The sequence below is a fragment of the Cynara cardunculus genome (genome assembly GCF_001531365.2).
Source record: "Cynara cardunculus var. scolymus isolate 2C chromosome LG 4, CcrdV1, whole genome shotgun sequence".
NCBI classification, from domain to species: domain Eukaryota; kingdom Viridiplantae; phylum Streptophyta; class Magnoliopsida; order Asterales; family Asteraceae; genus Cynara; species Cynara cardunculus.
In genome coordinates, this window is record NC_037531.1 from 8,570,437 (window position 1) to 8,590,275 (window position 19,839).

The 19,839-nt window shown below is 35.3% G+C and overlaps 1 protein-coding gene across 1 annotated transcript; it reads right to left on the reverse strand.

Moving 5' to 3' along the window:
• Positions 1 to 4,975: 4,975 nt before the first annotated feature.
• On the reverse strand, positions 4,976 to 18,226 carry LOC112510779 (ubinuclein-1-like). The gene is made up of 13 exons (XM_025116128.1): positions 17,828 to 18,226; positions 17,104 to 17,190; positions 16,821 to 16,913; positions 16,588 to 16,676; positions 15,279 to 15,852; positions 9,798 to 9,897; positions 9,586 to 9,695; positions 9,367 to 9,453; positions 8,149 to 8,274; positions 7,806 to 7,949; positions 7,687 to 7,734; positions 6,848 to 6,946; positions 4,976 to 5,999 (listed from the first exon to the last, which is right to left on the reverse strand). Exons 1-13 carry the CDS (start codon positions 18,062 to 18,064, stop codon positions 5,646 to 5,648), a joined length of 2,148 nt encoding a protein of 715 aa, XP_024971896.1. The 5' UTR covers positions 18,065 to 18,226; the 3' UTR covers positions 4,976 to 5,645.
• Between the last annotated feature and the right edge of the window lie 1,613 nt (positions 18,227 to 19,839).

Genomic DNA, 19,839 nt, shown 5'->3' on the forward strand with positions numbered 1-19,839 from the left:
ATCACACAATTATCACATTATCACTTATATCAACACGATTTGGGTGTGATATGGGTGTGATAATCATGTGATTATCACACAATTATCACATTATCGCTTATATCAACACGATTTGGGTGTGATAATCATGTGATTATCACACAATTATCACATTATCGCTTATATCAACACGATTTGGTGTGATATGGGTGTGATAATCATGTGATTATCACACAATTATCACAAGGATTCCGCTCGGCTAGGGTTAACTTAGAAAATCGACTACCGATTTGGTGTGATATGGGTGTGATAATCATGTGATATTACTATCATAACAGCGCACTCGATTTGATCATGGTTTCGATTGGTTAGGATTAGACGATCACACATTTATCACAACGATTACGGGCGAAATCCACTAAACGATTTGGTGTGATATGGGTGTGATAATCATGTGATATCACTATTATAACATCACTTGCGCACTAAATTTGATCATAATTTCAATCGGTTAGGGTTAGACAATCACACATTTATCACAACGATTACTCATGGTTTCGATAGGTTATGGTTACACTTCATTGATTATGGTTTCAATAGGTTATGGTTATACAATCACACAATTATCACAAGGGGAGAGGAGAGAGTGGAAAAGAACGTGCAGGAAAAAAAGGGATAATTATGACTAATTAAATTAAATAAAATTTATAAAATTAATTAATTACATTACTGCCCTTATTAATTTATTTATATTTAATATAAGTTAACTTATTAATTAAAAAAGTTTGAGGTTATTAGATTGTTCTCGCATTCTCGTAAATCACAGGGGTTCTCGTTTGAACCTCCACCTATATATATATATATATATAGGTCATCAATGACGAGTTGATAGCCATTTTCTACAAGCAATGCTAAATGTCGTGCTATTTGATGAAGACGATAAGACTTTCTACATTCTTCTAATGACCGGGTTGAAGAATAGAGATGCCGAAGATCCCCTTTTTCCCTTCCAAGACCCCGAATCTTGAAGTTATGTTACTCGCTTATATTTATTGTACTTATAATCTTTTGTTCCCAAAGTAAATATAAGTTTCTTTACTTCATTTCTTACACTGTACATAGTTTTCATTCATTTTAGTTTCATTGTTTATTTGTGTGTATATGTCGAACACTCTAACAAATCCAAAATTTTTTTTTGAAAAAGAATGGTCTATGTGAAAAAAAAAACTCCGAAAGAGTAAAGAAATGATTAAAGAACTTATAAAGTTTTAATTATGCTCTTGTAGTTAAAGTATCAGATGTCATCATCAAATAGAGGAGATTGTTACGTCACCGATGATTTGTTGATTACCTCTCAATCTATTTGTAAGTCTATTAATTTACACATTTGATTCTTACAAAATTTAATGGTTTTTTTGTAAAAGTTTGGTTATACTCAAAATGTTCGGCAAATCGAAGACTAGTCGATTATAATAGGAAGCGTGTCATCCGATGTGGAACAGAAGACATTGCTCCTGAAAAACACACCAAACTTTCTGCCGATTCCTCTGCTGAATTGTATGTCTGACGATAGTTCTCCTAGTTATCGATAGGTCAACTTGAGGATACTCCTGCAACAACTTCTGACAAACAACCAAACCTTGTCCTTGAAAAATACATTCTCTGAAACACCTGAAAGGTATGTTTGTCTTCATTTGAGTTCGATGTGACATCTGAAGAAATGACAAGAATTTTTTTTTAAGAAAGAAGTCATTTTCACATGTATGATGAAAAGGACATTCCAAAAGGTTCCAAAGTCAACTCTGCCATCTTATCTCAAAGTGACAAATGTCCCATATATTTAATGCATGAAGTGGTATAAAAGGGAGAGTAGTTGCTCTACGCAAGGTTGCGTTTTTCAAAAGGCTTCCTATGTGAACAAAGGAAAAATCGGCAGCTCTCCTCAGCATAGCTTTTTCTTTGTGTCAAAAGTTATGTGTTGTTTTCTAAGTATAAGATTGTTAGAAAATATTTTTAATCTTTTCTATTCTGCAACAATCTTGTTTTCTTTGTGTAATTCTTGATATTTATATCAATAAGAATTAAATGAAGTGAAAATTTGTATAACTATATTCACACAATACTTTGTAACGAGTATTTATATTTAAAAAAAAAAAACCTTGATAATACTAGAAAAGGGTTATTACTTCATATATATGATGTCGTCAAACATATTTATGTAAGAAATTGGTAAAATTATATCTTGTGGTTGCATCTGCGGCCGTTTATCAAACACTTACTCGGGTAAGTGCTTACTAAGTCGCATTACCTTACCGGATGAATATGGCAAGGACCGAGAATCTTACCCAATAAGAGCAAAGGCAAGGACTGAGAGTCTTACTCGGTAAGTAAGGGTGACGACTCTTACCATGGTTAGCACTTAACGGGTAAATTTTTGCATACGATATCGTTTTGGTAGACTAAAATCTTACCCGGTAAGTAAATTGTAGTGTTGAATTTTGCCGGTAAACACTTATTCAAGTAAACGTTTGGTAAACCTCCCCTAATTATATTTTGGTGTACATGCATCTACGACATGATACATCCAACAAGAAAGTTTTAAGAATTTATAACATATTCCAATTTTATTCTTCTTATTGCATGTTCCTCATGGATGGACCCGTAGAAGGGCATACAGTGGCACGTACCATCATATTATCTCTCTGCCGAAAAGCTAAAAAATTTACGTTTATGAAAGGTGCAATCATATCGTTTTAGAAGGTGTCACCGTATGATATTCAAAAGTTCAAGAAGGTGCAACCGTACCTCATAATCAACAAAAAAAAACCGGAAAAAAAACTCAAAAGCCCCTCGAAATCGATAAAGAAAAACTAAAAAACTCCTCGAAATCAAGCAAAAAACTTTAAAATCCCTTGAAACTGAACAACTAGGTAAAAATACATCGAGCAATATTGAACGTTAGTAAAAACATAAAGACACGTCTATAAAAACCGTACTTTTTATAATTATTTTTTATGATGTGAAATTTTCCCTTTAATTACACCCATTTCTTACTTTTACAAGATAATTTTTCTTTAATTATGAATTATATTCTTTTATTAAATAAGGCAAACGTTACATTATCAACAAATTCAAATGATCGTAACCGATTCAAGTATTTTTTTAATAAGTTACTCAAGTTTGAGCTTAATAATTTATGAGCTTGAGTCGATCTCGAGCATAACGTAGAAATCGTTTAACTTTAATAAGTCGAACTTAATAACACCAATGTTCAACTCGACTTGTTCAAAAGTTTAATTAAATTTTTCGAGTCGAGTAGAGCCAAATTAAGTCGAGCATATACTTCTTCAAGCTAGACATGTTCACATTAGAGGTGTTCGCCAGTGTGGTTTAGGCCAAACTGCACCACATATGCGGTTTGAACATTTTTCCAAATCGCAAACCGCACAATATAAACTTCAAACCACACCAGACCACACCACAAAATGTGGTGCGGTGCGGTTTATGCAGTTTGTATCTATCATACTTTATGTCTACAATCCAATCATTATAAATTCAGAAATACATTATAAAATTGACGATGAAGCGGCCATGGTCTAAAAAAATAAAGAGTTTCAATACATCCAATTCCTAAATACATATTGCATAATTAAAAGTAGTCTAAGAAGTAAAAAAATAAACTTCAAACTAAATTGGACATGTTAGTTATAACATGTCTGTGATAATAAGTTATTCGGTTATAAAGCTCGGGATTGTTTTTGAAAAGTGACAATAAATTGAGGGGCTTGATGTGTTAATATGCTTAAAATAAAATTTTAAACTCATCCACCGCGTTATATTGTTTATTGATGGTTGTTTGAGATATTTGTTTTATCTGATTGGTTTTGGGAAGTAAATAAGAAAAAAGTTGGTGAAAACTTTTCTCTGTGTGTGTTCTTGAGATCAAGCAAACAGAAACCGAAAAGGGAGCAAGTAGAAGCTGTTTTTTGTGGTATTGAATTTGAATACTTCTTGTTGTTCATCTTCATATCTTCTTCTCTTGTGATTAATAAGGTGAGTTTATTTTACAAACTTTTCTTTTATGGTATTAAAATTTGAACCGTATGGTTCTTTACATAGGGATGATTATAAAACTGTTTTGATGTTATAATTTGCATAAATTGGTTTGGATATGATTATATCATATGATTGGAATAAGGGTGACATATCAAGGAGAGGTTTATGCCATGATAAGAGTGGCATAATCAATGGAATGTAAAATACGGGTTTTTGATCAAACTGTTAACTGTTGTCGTATCCTTATGATACGATGACGTTGAGTTGTCGCATATGTGTGATGCGATGACTTAAGTTATCGCATTCTGTTGATGCGATCATGGGCGGACCTGATGTGGTGGCATGGGTGGCACGTGCCACCGTATTATTTCGCCGCCGAAAGGTAAAAAATTTAGGTTTGTTAACGGTGCTACCGTATCGCTTTAGAAGGTGCTACCGTATTTCCCTGAAATCCAAATGGTGCAACTAAAACCCAAACAAAACAAAGCCCAAATAACCAAAACCATACTTCTTGTAATTATTTTTAGGTATATATTGACCGTTTTCAAAAGACGAACATGCGTCGGATACAAGTTTAGAAGTTGTTTATCGGTACTTAGGGCTGTAAACGAACCGAACGAACACGAACGGAGGCTTGTTCATGTTCGTTCGTTTAACTTGTGTTCGTTTTCGTTCGTTTAGAAATAAGGTGTGTTTGTATTCGTTTATGTTCGTTCGTAAACATGCTAAATTGAGATTTTATGATATCTTTAAATTTAGATTTTATTCAAAAATAAAAACATTATCGTTTTCTCAAAACCACTAAAAACCGTATTATATCAACAAAGATAAATAATAAAACGAAACAATAAAATTGAGATATATCTCGCAATATTATGCAAACACCCTTTTAGTATTCATAAAACATACAATCAAAATATAAAAAAATAATTAAGCTCGAACGAATAAACCAGTTAATCAATCTCGAGTTCGAGCCTGTAACTAAAATTATAAAGCTTGAATTTTAGGTATTACATATAACTCATATTTCTAAACCTCCAAAAGCGAGCTCAAATATTCCAAAAAATATTTGAGTTAAAACTCGAGCCCTACTTTGATAAAGATATTTGAGCTCGAGCTTTATATTATTTTTTTAAGCCCGAGCTTAAGCCTTGACCTGCAACTCAACTCAATTCAGCTCAGACTTGGTTCATTTACACCCTTAATTGTCACGACTCACAACAGAGCTACCGGTTCATGCACACGAAACAAGGTCATCAATCTTCACGTGTTATCGTTGTGGTAGTATGGTGGGCATCCGTAAAGGAGGTCCCGGATTCAAACCCAATGATTTACCTCCATAATGGTTATAAGACTGGACGACTGGTGCAGTGAGGATGGCGTCTGCTCTTTCTTTCGGAAGGCCATCACAACTTGGAGGTGGTCGGATAGCTCTGTTCTAACACATCGAAAAAACCACATAGACTCGACTACATATTCACCCAGTTACCAAACTGATTAAACCGAACCTTCTTCGGTTAGGCTATTAGGTAGTTTGGAAAAAGTTGAAAAACCGACCGAATAATACCTATGTGAATCGAAACTATCAGACTTGTGTATTCGTGTTGAGCTCATGTCAACGGTGGTTGAGGAGCTGCAGTGACGGTTGGGATGATTTGCTTACGGGACTTGTGTCTTTCCTCCGCTTGTGCTGATGTAGTTTTCTCTTGTGGGATTTGGGCTTCACACAATTTGGTCTCGGGTTTCCTCTTCCCCCTTTTCACCAACATTTCCGATGGCGCTACATCACTCTCGTTGTTATCACCCTTCAGCTTCTCTTGTTTTGGCTTGTTGGGAGCAGCGGCTGAAGTGTTGGAAATCGACCTCATGGCTGCAGTTGGAAAGCCACCTTCTAATTCAAGAGTCTTGGTTTTTGTAGCAACAATTTTTTTCCTCTTCAACTTCTCTTGATCCTTCACACCAAACTAGAGAAAATGAGTTAGAGCCTACTGCTGACCAGTGCTGATTTGGTCAGCATCACCTAGTTTACCTAAAGACTGATCTGATTGATTCAGCATAATTAATTCACTTACCAGGTCAGCACAAGATGATAGAAGTATTTTATTAGTAAACACTAGCTACAAAATAAATGATAAACAACGCATTTTCAGTCCGCACACACTCTTACCCAATTAGCATTGACAAACGGCCCCATAGTTTAATACCAAACATTCAGAGCAATAGTAAACGGCTAATTAGAGGCCGTTTACCAAACGCTTACCTCGGTAAGCGCTTACCAAATAACATTACCTCACTGCATGAATATGGTAAAGACCAAGAATCTTACCCGATAAGAGCGAGACAAGGACCAAGAGTCTTACCCGGTAAGTGAGGGCGACGACTCTTACCACGGTAAGCGCTTACCGGGTAAATTGTTGCATACGATGTCGTTTTAGTGGACTAAAATCTTACGCGGTAAATAAATAAAAGTGTTAAATTTTAGCGGTAGGTCAGGCGTGTATTTCAAGACCCCTATCTGATTGCTTTTACCATTTCATTTCCTAACTTTATCAGATATAAAATATAAGATAATTATTTCTCCGTCTAGAGTTACTTACCTACACAAGAATAGAGAACAAATCTAGTCACAGCAACTTACGGATGCCAGCGAGGTAATAATTAAACAAAGGGAAATGAATTTTAAGATTCAGGGTCTTCACATAAAAAGCTGTTCTAATCCTTGGGCTAGAGGTTAGGTCTGCATACATACATCTCCGGTTGGTTATAATGGAAGAGAAAAAAATGAAGATTTAGCATTATTGCTCATCAATACCTTTTGTCTGTGTAGTGCTTTTCTCCTATCTTTTGCCCTACAAATTGCTCGTCTAATCCCATGATTGTCCATAAAACCTTGTGGCCACAGTTCTGCAAGCTGCAATAGCAATAGATAAAGAGTGAATTATGTTCATGTGTCCAAATTCATAAATATATATATATATATATATATATATATATATATATATTTCAATGCTTTCCTTTCATGAAAATCGCAATATTTGCTTATTTGGAATGTTTTCATGTTATTTTCTCATTATCATCAATACAAACAAATGCAAATTGATCGTATTAATATGGGTCCACAAAATTCACTGTTCTGTCAAATATACAAGTAGGGTAATTTTAGATATTTGACAAATAGTCAAACAAATACTTTTAACTTTATAAATCAAACATTGCAGATTTTATGGGCCAGAGGGACTATTTCACGAAAAAGTATTAGTAATCAGTACTTGATATTTTCGATTTTGGTCCACAACTTGCATTTATTTTTGTCGCCGTTTCAGTAATTTGACAAAGTCAAGCATTCTTATTAAACTATATGTCCAATCAAACTTTAGATTATTTTGGAATGGAATACAAAATCTGTGATAGCACAGATAAAGACATGATAGCTGAACTCATCAGCCATTCCATGCCAGTACGAAAAGTTACACAATAACTAGCATGAAGTGTAAAAATGAAACATGATTTACGCATAAGAAACTGGATAATACAAGACATAATTTACTTTTTCATAGTTGTGAAATGTGTGCAGCTGAAGCTTTTGATAAAAGAAAACAAGCAAACAAAACAACTCTTAAACATCCTTAACTAGTCTCGAGATCAGCTTACCTCTGCATAAAGCTTCCTAACTTGGTGACCTGAATCTTCATCGAGTCCCTGATAATAAATTAATGATTAGTGAAAAAAAGGAAAAGTTTATCCGAAAGAAAATATGGATGAAGCACTACCTCAACAAAAAGGTCATAAAGGTCACATATCTTGTCCTCTAATGTATCATCCATGGTAATTCTTCTTTTAAGGACTTCCTTTTCTTTGGCCCCAGTTTCTTGAAAATCATCAGATGCCCCAACCTGCTGCCCCATAGCCTGAAACTAACAACAAAGTACAAACCATATATAGCGTTCTAAGTATCAGTTGCAGGCATGACCATAAATTTAGAAACATATTCAAGGTTACATTTTTATCAATGAAAACTCATCTCCACATAACAACAGAACATTTACTCAACCATGTTTCTTTTTCCTAAAGTAAAAGTTATGCAGATAGAAAATAGAACACAACTAATAGTACCTTGGACTTCATCATGGGCGCCCTTATCTTAACCATCTCATCTATTTGTTTCTTTAACTGCTGCATCCTGACATCTTTCTCTTCTTTGGCAGACAATCCCATATTAACCATATTCTTTAGATTTCTCTGTTGGAAATCATCGAACGATACTGAGAAACTAAAAGCGAGGTCAAAAAAATAAGGTATTACAGGGTAAGCCCATATTATTAAGAGATGCAACTTATCATGGTGCATTCAAGGGCAGTAATTTCCACATACTGCATATTGAAGAATACCACAACCAAGATAGGTACAGTGAACTCTAGGGCACTTTGCAACCCATCAATATGGATGCAAGTGAGTTCTTCATGATTTTGAATTGGTTTATGAGGGATCTGGCAGAAAAAGTGAATGTTCGATGCAACTGGCCAAATAGAGACTCTGATACCAGATATCTTAGTGGGGAAGGTTCAACCATTCAACTGATGTTCCGTCTTTCTTTTGGGAAAAGGGCTGTGTTAGGCTGTGTTTGTGCTAATAGTTTCTGTTTGCAGATATTGGAGAGCATGGCAATCTGGCCAAGAAGTTTCTTTCATTTTGGATAAAAGAAATAGAGATCACTTTGGATATACAGACAAGCTACTCCTTTTCCCCAGAAGCTAAAGGAGATTTAAGTTGCTTAGGATCAAAATGACTACCAGGAGATAACTTGCTATTCCCCATTTCCTACGTAATTCTTAAAGGTTGACAAGATCTGACTATCAAATTGTAAATGGTTTCCAATAATATGTTTGCAACAATTACAGGACAGATGTTTGTCCATTACCTAGCCTGATTCCTACTTACATGGGTTTCTGCAGACTAGATTGAACACGGAGTGCACTGTAGTACACATACATCCACACCATATGTGATTTCTTATGTTCATATGGCCGTGCCTAATAGCATATGTTAGATGCTTCTTTTCTGTCAATCAAAACCCCTTCCCAAATTGTACAGGCTTCTTCCAAAGCATGTGGCTTCTGGGTCTGCTTATCAAAACAATCGGGTTTGTAGCATGAAATAGGGTACATTAAATTGCAATTTGAGCAGTGTAAAACATCCATATCCACTGTTGGCCATGGATTGCCACAGAGAGAGAGAGAGAGTACCAAAACTATATCAAAGAATAAAAAAAATATATATATATATATATATTCAGTATATAATATGTCGATAATGTGACCATAAATGCTATACCCGCAATGATCGGAGCTGTATCAGATGACCAACGATATTCATCAATCGATTAAGTAGCTCCTTTGAGATTTTTCCATGTATCGCATGCTACAACCACAACAATTGTAACGTTTAAATTCTCTACACCTTCGGTAAAATGTTAAAAAGAAGAGCAACTATAGAAGACAAGTAACCAGTCGTTCCACTAAGAATACCAATAAAAAGTTAGGTGTCCATTACCGCCAGTCTAGCAACTTTAGCCAACTTTTGCTTTATTTCAGGAGGCATTCTCCTTTTGACAGCCTGAGATGAACCGTCAGCATCAGCAACCTCCATACTTGGTGGCCTTGCTGCCATGATAACAAAATATTATAAGTGATGAAGAAGGAAGAGAAGCATCTCTCTGAAATGTTAAACAGAATTGATGATTGTCAACTGATAGTCGGACATACATTCCACTACAATCTTCTCCAAATCCCTAATAGCTTTCTCAAGCATTGTACTTTTAGGTTTGGTATAGGAGCCTTCCTTTCTTGCCATGAGTGGGTTCTTCTGCTAAAAAATAAAATGTTACTAACATACATGCATCCGTATATCTATACATAAATTGCATTCAACAGCACTACAATCATTCTAGAGTGACAAGCTATTACTTGCTAGTTCCATACAAAACATTACGTGTACGGATTTTTATTTCAAAAACAGAATTTATATACAATGCAACAAATGTTACAAAACAAATTACAAATTGAGGGATCTACATGCCATTTCCTAAGACTACATATATAAGTTGAGAATCAGCGAGGCTGAAAATAGAATGAGATTCCTAAGGCTTTCACTTTGTCGTTAGCTCTGTGGGACAAGACATATTTAGAAGAAAAGATAAGACAAAACATCTTTTGATGCTCAACATCTGTCATCCACCTCTTCTTCTGTTAGATAAAATTTTACATGTAATAGACACAGGAATAAAACCTGTACTTCCATGAAGAAACAAATATTGAACAGAAAATATAAACCATGAAGCAGAGAAGAAGTGCCATTAGAACTAAAAATTAAAAATGATAGTTGGGGTAACATGCAGAAAATGAAGTCCAAGTCAATCAAACTTGTAATCAAAGTAATGACTGTCCATTGGAGGTTAAAAGTAAGGGTGGAACATCGATGCGGAGAAACAATGTCAAACGGTAATCCTAATACTTAAAGAAGAAAACCATCGGTGATCCAGGGCAACGCCTTATACCATTGTGTCATGTTCCCACTGTGTGACACCCCATATTCCACATTTGCATATAACATATATTTCATATCAAAGAAATACAAATTTCACCATATTGGTCCCACTAGTACAAGGTTTCTATATTTATAGAATCTACAACTGAAAAATTCCAAAAGAATAACCCTGTACTATCACATGTATGACTACATGTATCTTCAAAATAATAGATTGCTCTTCAAAACACAGCAGATAAGCATATAAGGAAAATAATCATATTTTCCCCTTTCCCTTAACATCTCGAGACCCTGCTCGTCCTGCAATGCATATTTAAAACACAAATTGAGGGTTAGACGGAAAGGTCTAGTGAGATAACCCTTTCTTTGCAATTACAGGGTGAAGATCACCAAAACTTCAAAATCATCTTTTCACATATACAGATATATACACTCCCCAATGTATCAATTATAAACGCAAAACTCCTCTGGTTCAACTGGTCAGAGCTCCCTGGCTCTTAAGGACCAACACCTCTCTGGTTACTAAAAGACCAGAGCTCCTCTGTCTCTAAGGGATAGAGTTCTTTTATTAAACTAACTCCTCAAATTAGCCAAAGCCTCTGGTCCTACCAACCAAAGCTTCTGGACTCATACCCTAAAAATAACTAAGGCTTCCACTTAACTAGAGACTTTTTGGATGTTGTTTTATTTGCAAAGAGATATTTAAAAAGGTTAAAACTTGAAAGATATTATAATAAGTTACGTTTCAAAAGATAGAGCTCAAACATAAAGCTCAGACACCATATTTAGATACAGAGCTTAGACTCCACTCTTGAACGTAGAGTTCGGTCACAACACTTAAGAACACAACTTTCATGATACAGAGCCTTTGAGTCATGTAAATCTTGAAAACACTTGAAAGACTAAACGCATGACCAACTTTACGATACAGAGCCTCTGTATAGTACATACAGAGCCTATGGATCACAATATTTCTGAAAACACAAGATTACCGCATAACCAGAAGCCCTCTAGTCTGTACTACTAACCAACCACAGCCCCCTGGTCCCGAGTACATACTTGGAAAAGATTTCTCATACAACCCAGAAGCCCTCTGGTCTGTCCTACAGACCAACCAGAGCTCCTTTGGTTCCTTTGGTTCCAACCAAATACTTGTTTCCCCCAATCAATTATAAAACCAAATACTCTGATTTCATTAAAATCATTTGAAATCATCGGCAAATAATGCCTCTGGCTATAAGTTGTTTCCCCCTTCTCAATAACATCCATGTTATTATTTTAATAAGAGCAATATCTCTAAGTTCCCAAGTCATAGAGAAATGTTAACCAGAGCTATTATCTCTTGTTGATATAGTAACAAGAGTTACCCAAATGCCACCCTTATCCAGATGTACACCTCTCCTTGATATGTCACCCTTATCCCATGGTACACCTCTCCTTAATAAGCCACCCTTATTTCCTCCTCAAATCTACAGATGAATCTGTAGTTTTAGCCAATAATGGCCTCAAAATGGTTTCATACCTGAACAGACCGAAGTCACAACCGTCCCATAGAAACATTGAAAACTCATTTAGTTTCATACCGAAACAGACCGAAGTCACAACCGTCTGGTAGAAACATTGAAAACTCATTTAGTTTCATACCGGAACAGACCGAAGTCACAACCGTCCCGTAGAAACATTTGAAAACTTATTTAGTTTCATACCGGAACAGACCGAAGTCACAACCGTCCCGTAGAAACATTCTCAAAATAGTTTCGTATCGGAACAGATCAAAGTCACAACCGTCCTGAAGAAACATTTGAAAACTCATTTCTTTCAAAACAGACCTCATGTCACAACCGTCTTGAAAGAAAATCCAAACAGTATCTTTTCCAGATTTTTAACCTCATTTGAAAGTTACAAAAATACTCTTTTTAATCCAAAATGGTTTGAACATACTTTCATCGAACAATACCGTCCGGAAACCATTTTTATCAAATAAAACTTTGATCAACAATAAATCCTCATCGGACAACACTGTCCGATTACAGGTTCTCTTCAACCTTTAAATTTCCAGAAAATGAATACATATCAACTGCACAAGTTTACCAACAGCTTCGCACAAAATCTGAACCCTTAACAAGTTCAAAGACTGGATTATTTAAAACAAGAACTCACCTTATACGCAATAGAAACAACAACAGAAACTGCTTCAACTTCAAACCCCAATTTCCAGTTTCTGAATTTTTAGAAGAAAATCACACTTTTTCTCTCACTATTTTCTTTTTTCAAATTTTGAAGATAACCTTCTTCAAAAGCAAGTTCCCTTTTTATATTGCCTTAGGAGGCGGTTTGAGAAAAGAATATATATATATATATATATAATAGCTTCTTCTTATCCTTTCTAAAAGAGGCGGTGCTGAAGAAACAATATAAAACTCTTTTTCCACAAATACCTTGTATATACATACACACACCTCCCTAATCCGGCATAATTATTTTTTATGCACACATACATGCATATTTCGAAACTTCATGCATGTTAACAATATAAGTCATGCATACACATGCATATTAACAATCTCATGCATACATATTTTCTCATACATAAATATGCACGTATTCACATAATCAAATAATCACATAGATTTTACCTCAAATGCATAACCAGAACCCGGTTATCACACACTGACACTCCTTTCTTGTTTCCTATATTACATCAACGAATCATAGAAAAGAAAACATCTTCGTCAGCTCAACGTCTGGCATCCACCTCTTCTTTCTTTTAGATACAAAACTAGAAGTTGCAGAGAGGAAAAGAACTTGTAGTTCCAGGTAACAAATATATAGAACAGGAAAATAGGTTGAAAAGCAGAGAAGAGGCATAGGAACTAATATTATATAATTTTGCGATGATAGCTACAGTAACAACACATAAATTGAAACTAAGACCAAATTCGCAATAGAACTTCAGAGCAAAACTCTGATTGTCTGTTGAAAGTTGAAAGCAAGGACAGAAAGGCAACTAGAAATTGAGAAAGATGTCAAACAGCACCGTGGTACGAAATAGAGGAAAAGAATTTGTGCTCCATGGCAATGCTTTCACTTTGTCTTTAGCTATGTGGGACAAAACATATTTAGAAGAAAAGCTGAGACAAAACATTTTTTGATGCTCAACATCTGTCATCCACCTCTTCTTTCTGTTAGATACAAAATTACATGTAACAGACAAGAATAAAAACTGTAGTTCCATAAAGAAGCAAATATAGAACAGGAAATATAAACCATGAAGCAGAGAAGAAGTGCCATTAGAACTAAAAATTAAAAATGATAGCTGGGGTAAAATGCAGAAAATAAAGTCCAAGTCAATCAAACTTGGAATCAAAGTAATGACTGTCCATTGGAGGTTAAAAGGAAGGCTGAAACATCGATCCAGAGAAACAATGTCAAACGGTAATCCTAGTATTGCAAGAAGAAAACCATCAGTGATCCATGGCAACGCCTTATACCATTGTGTCATGTCCCCACTGACACTCCTTTTTTCCTATATTACATCAGTGAGTCATAGAAAAGAAAACATCTTTGTTAGCTCAATGTCTGGTATCCACCTCTTCTTTCTTTTAGATACAAAACTAGAAGTTGCAGAAAGGAAAAAAACTTGTAGTCCCGGGTAAAAAAATATACATTAACAGGAAAATAGGTTGAAATGCATAGAAGAGGCACAGGAACTGAAATTATACAATTTTATATGAAAGATAGAGTAACAACACATAAATTGAAATTAAGACCAAATTGGCAATAGAACTCTAGAGAAAAACTCTGATTGTCTGTTGAAAGCAAGGACAGAATGGCAACTAGAAATTGAGAAAGATGTCAATCAGCACCCGTAGTATCAAATAGAGGAAAAAGAATTTGTGCTCCATGGCAATGCCTCGCACCATTGTGTCATATCCAGCTTACCTTATCATATCATACATAGATGAGACAAAAACATCTCTATATGCTCAATGTCTGTATATAAAACCATATGAAATAGGCAATAAAAACTCTCATTCTATAGAAAAACAAATATAGAGAAGGAAAGTGTTAGCGAGGAATATGAGTTACATATTCAAGGAGAAATGAGAAACAAATTGTTATCTAGAACTGCAGTTCCTTGGCGATTTTCCTAAAACTTCATTACTCAATTTCAAATTCTGTTAACATATCAAGGCAACATTAAGTTTCGGTTCTGAAGTCCACAAACAAAGTTGTAGCAACTTTACACTTGTAAAGAACCAAATAACAGAATACAAACAATGTACATATTTAATATTTAAATTTCTACAATATGAAATAAAATCTGCTTATATAAATATTAAATGTATTGTCACGAATGCAGTCCTGCCTTGATAACTAAAAAGTCATATGATACCAGCTGTCCAAATTTCAATGTGTTTATGATATACCAAAATTCAAGTGAGAAACATATGTCTTTTACAATCTACCATAATGCTACTGAGAAACATAATATCGTGTTCTGCAATGCCACCATTTTAAAGAGCTCACTAGTCCTTTCAGCTAAATCTACTGGTACATTAAGTGTACACAGCTTTTTAATATTCACATGTGCAAGTATATGTTACATCTTTGAACAAGACATGCAAATTTTTACATATAAAGATGTAAATACTTGATGTTGAATGAATATGCAGAAGGTATGGAGAAAGAATAATCACCTTAGTTTGCGGAGTTATCTCATTGGCCTTGGCTTCTGACTGTTCACGAATCACATTTTTCTCTCTCGTGGCTAGTGATCGATTCAACTCTTCGGAGTTGTTAAATGATAGTCCGTATTGAGATTTTGGTTGCACCTGAGAGCTCTTGTCATCAGACCTCTGAACCATGGAGGAGGGACTTCCATCTTGCAATTTACTACCGTAGTCTTTGTGTTGGAGGACTCCGGCCTTCTGCTTGTCAATGTTATTTGTCATCATTATAGCTTCAGCATTTGAAATACTTGTACATGATGGATCAACTACATTTCTCAAGTCAGAAGATTTCTTCACAACAGTTTCAAGAGCTGTCGTCAGGTCCTGATATTTTATATCTTCAAAATTTATAGTTGATGAAGATTTACTCTGAGATGAAATGGTAAAATTTTTGTCTACTGGTGCCACAACCTTTCCAGCTGCCTTATTATTAACTTTAAGATTATTCAACTGTCCATCATCATTGCAACCATAAACTTTTGCTGAATCTTTCCTTCTCCTCTTTTTTGGTTGCTGGCTTGGCAAAGCAGTAGGCTCATTCCTACCAAGATAAACAGATTGAAGTCAGAAACAAGTACAAAAGCAGTGCCCACTCCCAAGTAATTTAAACAATAAACTCAGGCTTTTACAAAGCAAAAGACAATCCATGACAGAAGTAGAAAGTGATGGAAGGAAAATCAGAATAGTTATAACAGTAACAGATAAAGGTGAACAAAGATAAAGTGCAGGTTCTGCTTGTTCGTCTTTCTTTGTTTCTTCACTTCTCCTATAGAATGCATGTATGTTTTCATCAATTTAACATGCCAAGAATTGTCTTATTGATTTGGGAATCAGCATGAAATAAAGCCCAAGTTTTGTTGAAATGCATTCATATAAGTAGGTTTCAATAAGCCAACAACAGATATTATGCCATGTAGCACCCATCAATTCATCACAAGCATGAGTACATCACCCATAAATTATGGATCACAAACATAAGTACATTACACGTAAATATGAATCATAAACAGTGCATACTGTAGTAAGATGATAGATTAAGTTACACTTTACTGTTATTGAAGCATATGTAAATCGAACGTTTACAAAAGGTAGAACACCCGTCATCAGTACAAAGGTTTGAACACGCACATCTCTTCAACAATATATGGAACTCACTTTATAATAACTCTCCTTTCCCCCACTAAAACAGTGATGCAGCATGATATTTTTTACAAGTAAGAAAATAATATAATTCACTTAAAAGATGGTAGAAGAATTATAATCAAGACAAACTTACTGAGTAACTACTGTGCGCTCTAATTTGCCACGGTTTACAAAGAATCCGTCATGCTTTATTGCTGAATTGTCAACCTGGAAATATTCATCCTGTGGAACAGAAAGAAGGCAATTAATCCAAAGGCAGACTGTACTGACTGCTGATCCTCGACAGAGATAAGAACAGTGTGATTTAGTCGTGCTGCAAATACATAATTATTATGCAGATAACACAAAAAAGAGAGATTCACAGACCAGCTCTGCATCATCTATGAATGAGTCTCCAGTGTCATACTMATCATCATCAGGAACATCATTAAGATCTTCTTCGTCACTACTATTTTTACCCTGAAAGTATAAGATGTGACATCTTCAGGACAATGACAAGAATTTTCTACAACATTACTCATAACAGGTCGATGTAATTCTGTCAATCCCAATCCGTAGTTCTAAAAATGATGCAGAAAGACCACTAGATATGTCATCCTCATCATTTTCCAGATAAGAGAATTTGTAGCATAATAAAGATATTGAATACCATGTATAAGCGTTCAATCTTCTCAATGACAGCACTGAAACGGCTACCATGGGGTGCATCATTGGCTTTATTTTCAGCAGACTCTCCCTGCAAAAACAGGATCTGACTAAGTGCTAAAAAGAAAGTCACCACACGAGGTTACAATACAAGAAAATTCAGTAATCACCCAAAAAGAAGCAACAAAAAACCCAAAAAGGGTTACAGTATTCAGTACAGGTTTATGTCTGTAACGGACCAATTTTTCAGAAATATTGACATCGACCATTACCTATCTTCACAAACACATCATGCACATGCACAGAATTAGAGCAAGTTTAGAAGTCTAATTGCTTATATCTCTAGCATGATCACACATCAGTACCCAAAATGACATCAGCAAGTCACTTTCAAGAAAAAAATATAAAAAGATTATATACTTCCAAATCATTGTAATTTAATCAACTCAAGCTGCTGTTTATTATACTTATCATGATAGTTACAATACCCTGTCAAATTACTAGCTCCCAACTGTCCACGTAAACATTCAAGTTACAAACGCCACCAACTTAACTGAATTCTGAAGAATCCATTAAACTTCTTCAATCACAAGTAAATATTAAGCGAAGGAAACAGCTGACCGAATATCCTAGATAAAACCACAATTTCCAATAAAACTCCTACTTCCTTCACATGAACTGTAAGCAACAATTTAATTACAATTAACGATAAGTTAATGAAACAATACCAAAGGAGGGGCATTCAGAGAATCTAGGGTTTGATTAACAGCAACAGTAGGAGCCGGTACAGGAAGGGACTTCTTGTTACTGGCAGCTTTATTGGCATCCTTCACAAGCTTCTTCCACGACACAATTGTTGTCTCTCCAGGTCTCAACTCCACCTCAAACCTCTGCCGCCCACCACCGGTTAATAATGGCGACGATGACGACGCACCATCATTACCTCCGCGACTGCCTTCCTCCATCGGTGATTCTCCAAGCAGATTATACCTTTACACACACTTTACATACATTGATATGGCATATGCAGTTCGATAGAGATAAACCCTAGCTGCAAAAACAGTAGAAGAAATTTGTGAATTTGGCTGGCTATTCTGAATCCAATTTTCGACATGGGAAGAACATACAAAACGTTCATGGAGTAATTCTTCCCCCTTCCCACTTTCTATAAGAGGAAAATTTCGTGATATTAAAGGGGGTGTTTGGGAAGTATTTAAGGTGCTTATCAACTTATTTCAGTCCACAACCGCCGATAAGTTATTTTGAGTGTTTGGATGTGGAAAAAAAAACTGCTTATACCGGTGCCAAACCGATAAGTTACTCCCTCTTGACTTATTTGACATATTACCCTTTTAACCCTACAGGCCGCTCATCGCATCTGTCTCTCCCCTGGTTTCTCATCGCCGGCAAGTCCTCTGGTTTCTCATCGCCGGCCTCCTGCTTCTTCCTTCGTCTGTGCATACTCTTTCTCTATACCGAACGGAGGAGCGACGACCGGAAAAGAGATTCGAAGGAGACAACGATTTCACCGGAAAAGAGATTCGAAGGAGACAACGATTTCAGCAGACAACGATTCGAAGGAGACAACGATTTCAGCAGACAACGATTCGAAGGAGACAACGATTTCAGCAGACAACGATTCGAAGGAGAGAACGATTCGAAGGAGACAACGATTCGAAGGAGACAACGACCGGAAAACAGCAGAAGATCATCGATCGAACCAACTTCCAACGATTCTAGGGTTTCAAATATGAACCCTTTTTCTTCAACTCATAGAACCTGATGCTTTACCTGCGTATCAACTGGTATAGGGTAGAAGATAACCTAAAAATGAGCTGTCCTTTTTGRTCATTTTGCATTTTGGTACCGCTATAAGCTAATCCAAACACTTTTTACAAAACTCCAGTTTGATACCGCATAAGTTAATAAGCACTTTTACAAAAAAGTATAAGTTGTTTTAAATAAGCTTATCCAAACACCCCCTAAATAGGGCAAATTGCATGAAAAAGTAACGTATTTTTGTGGGTAACGTTTTTTAACACTTTCATTTTGATATTTAAGATATAAATTTTTAAACATTTAAGTATTTGGATAATTGGTTAAAGTGATGTGACGAATGATGTGGTATCCAACTCGGTATTATTTGTTGACCTAGTCAGTGACGTGAATTTTTTTAATCTAAAATTAGTTTTTTTAGTCTAAAATTAGTTTTCACTGGGTTATCCAGGTATTTAAATGTTTAAAACTTTACATCTTAGGTACCAAAATAGAAGTTTTGAAAGTACGTTATCCAAAATAGGAATCAATTGAAAGTACGTTATTTTTTCATGCAATTTACCCTATTAAATAATTATATTTTTACAAATTTTCAATTAACATATTTAAATCAAGAAAATTAATTATTATCTTTATTATCTATACTACCTTATTAACCAAATTTGATAAATGTCTTAAAAGTCTTAATCTTATCTTATCTTAATCTTAAAGTTTTAAATTAAAAAAATTAAAAAAAAAATGATCGATGTCGTCTCACTTTTTAGGTTCCCAACTATACATACAGATATAGCAATCCATCGTTGCCGTCTCCCTTTTGCTTTTACCTTCCCAAGATGACGGTTTAGATTGATCTTCCCAAGATGACAATTCAATCCATCGATGTCGTCTCATATATATCAATTCATCGTTCCCTTTCCATCGTCATCCATCGCTCCTCTACTCGAATCTTCATGTTTTCCTTTTT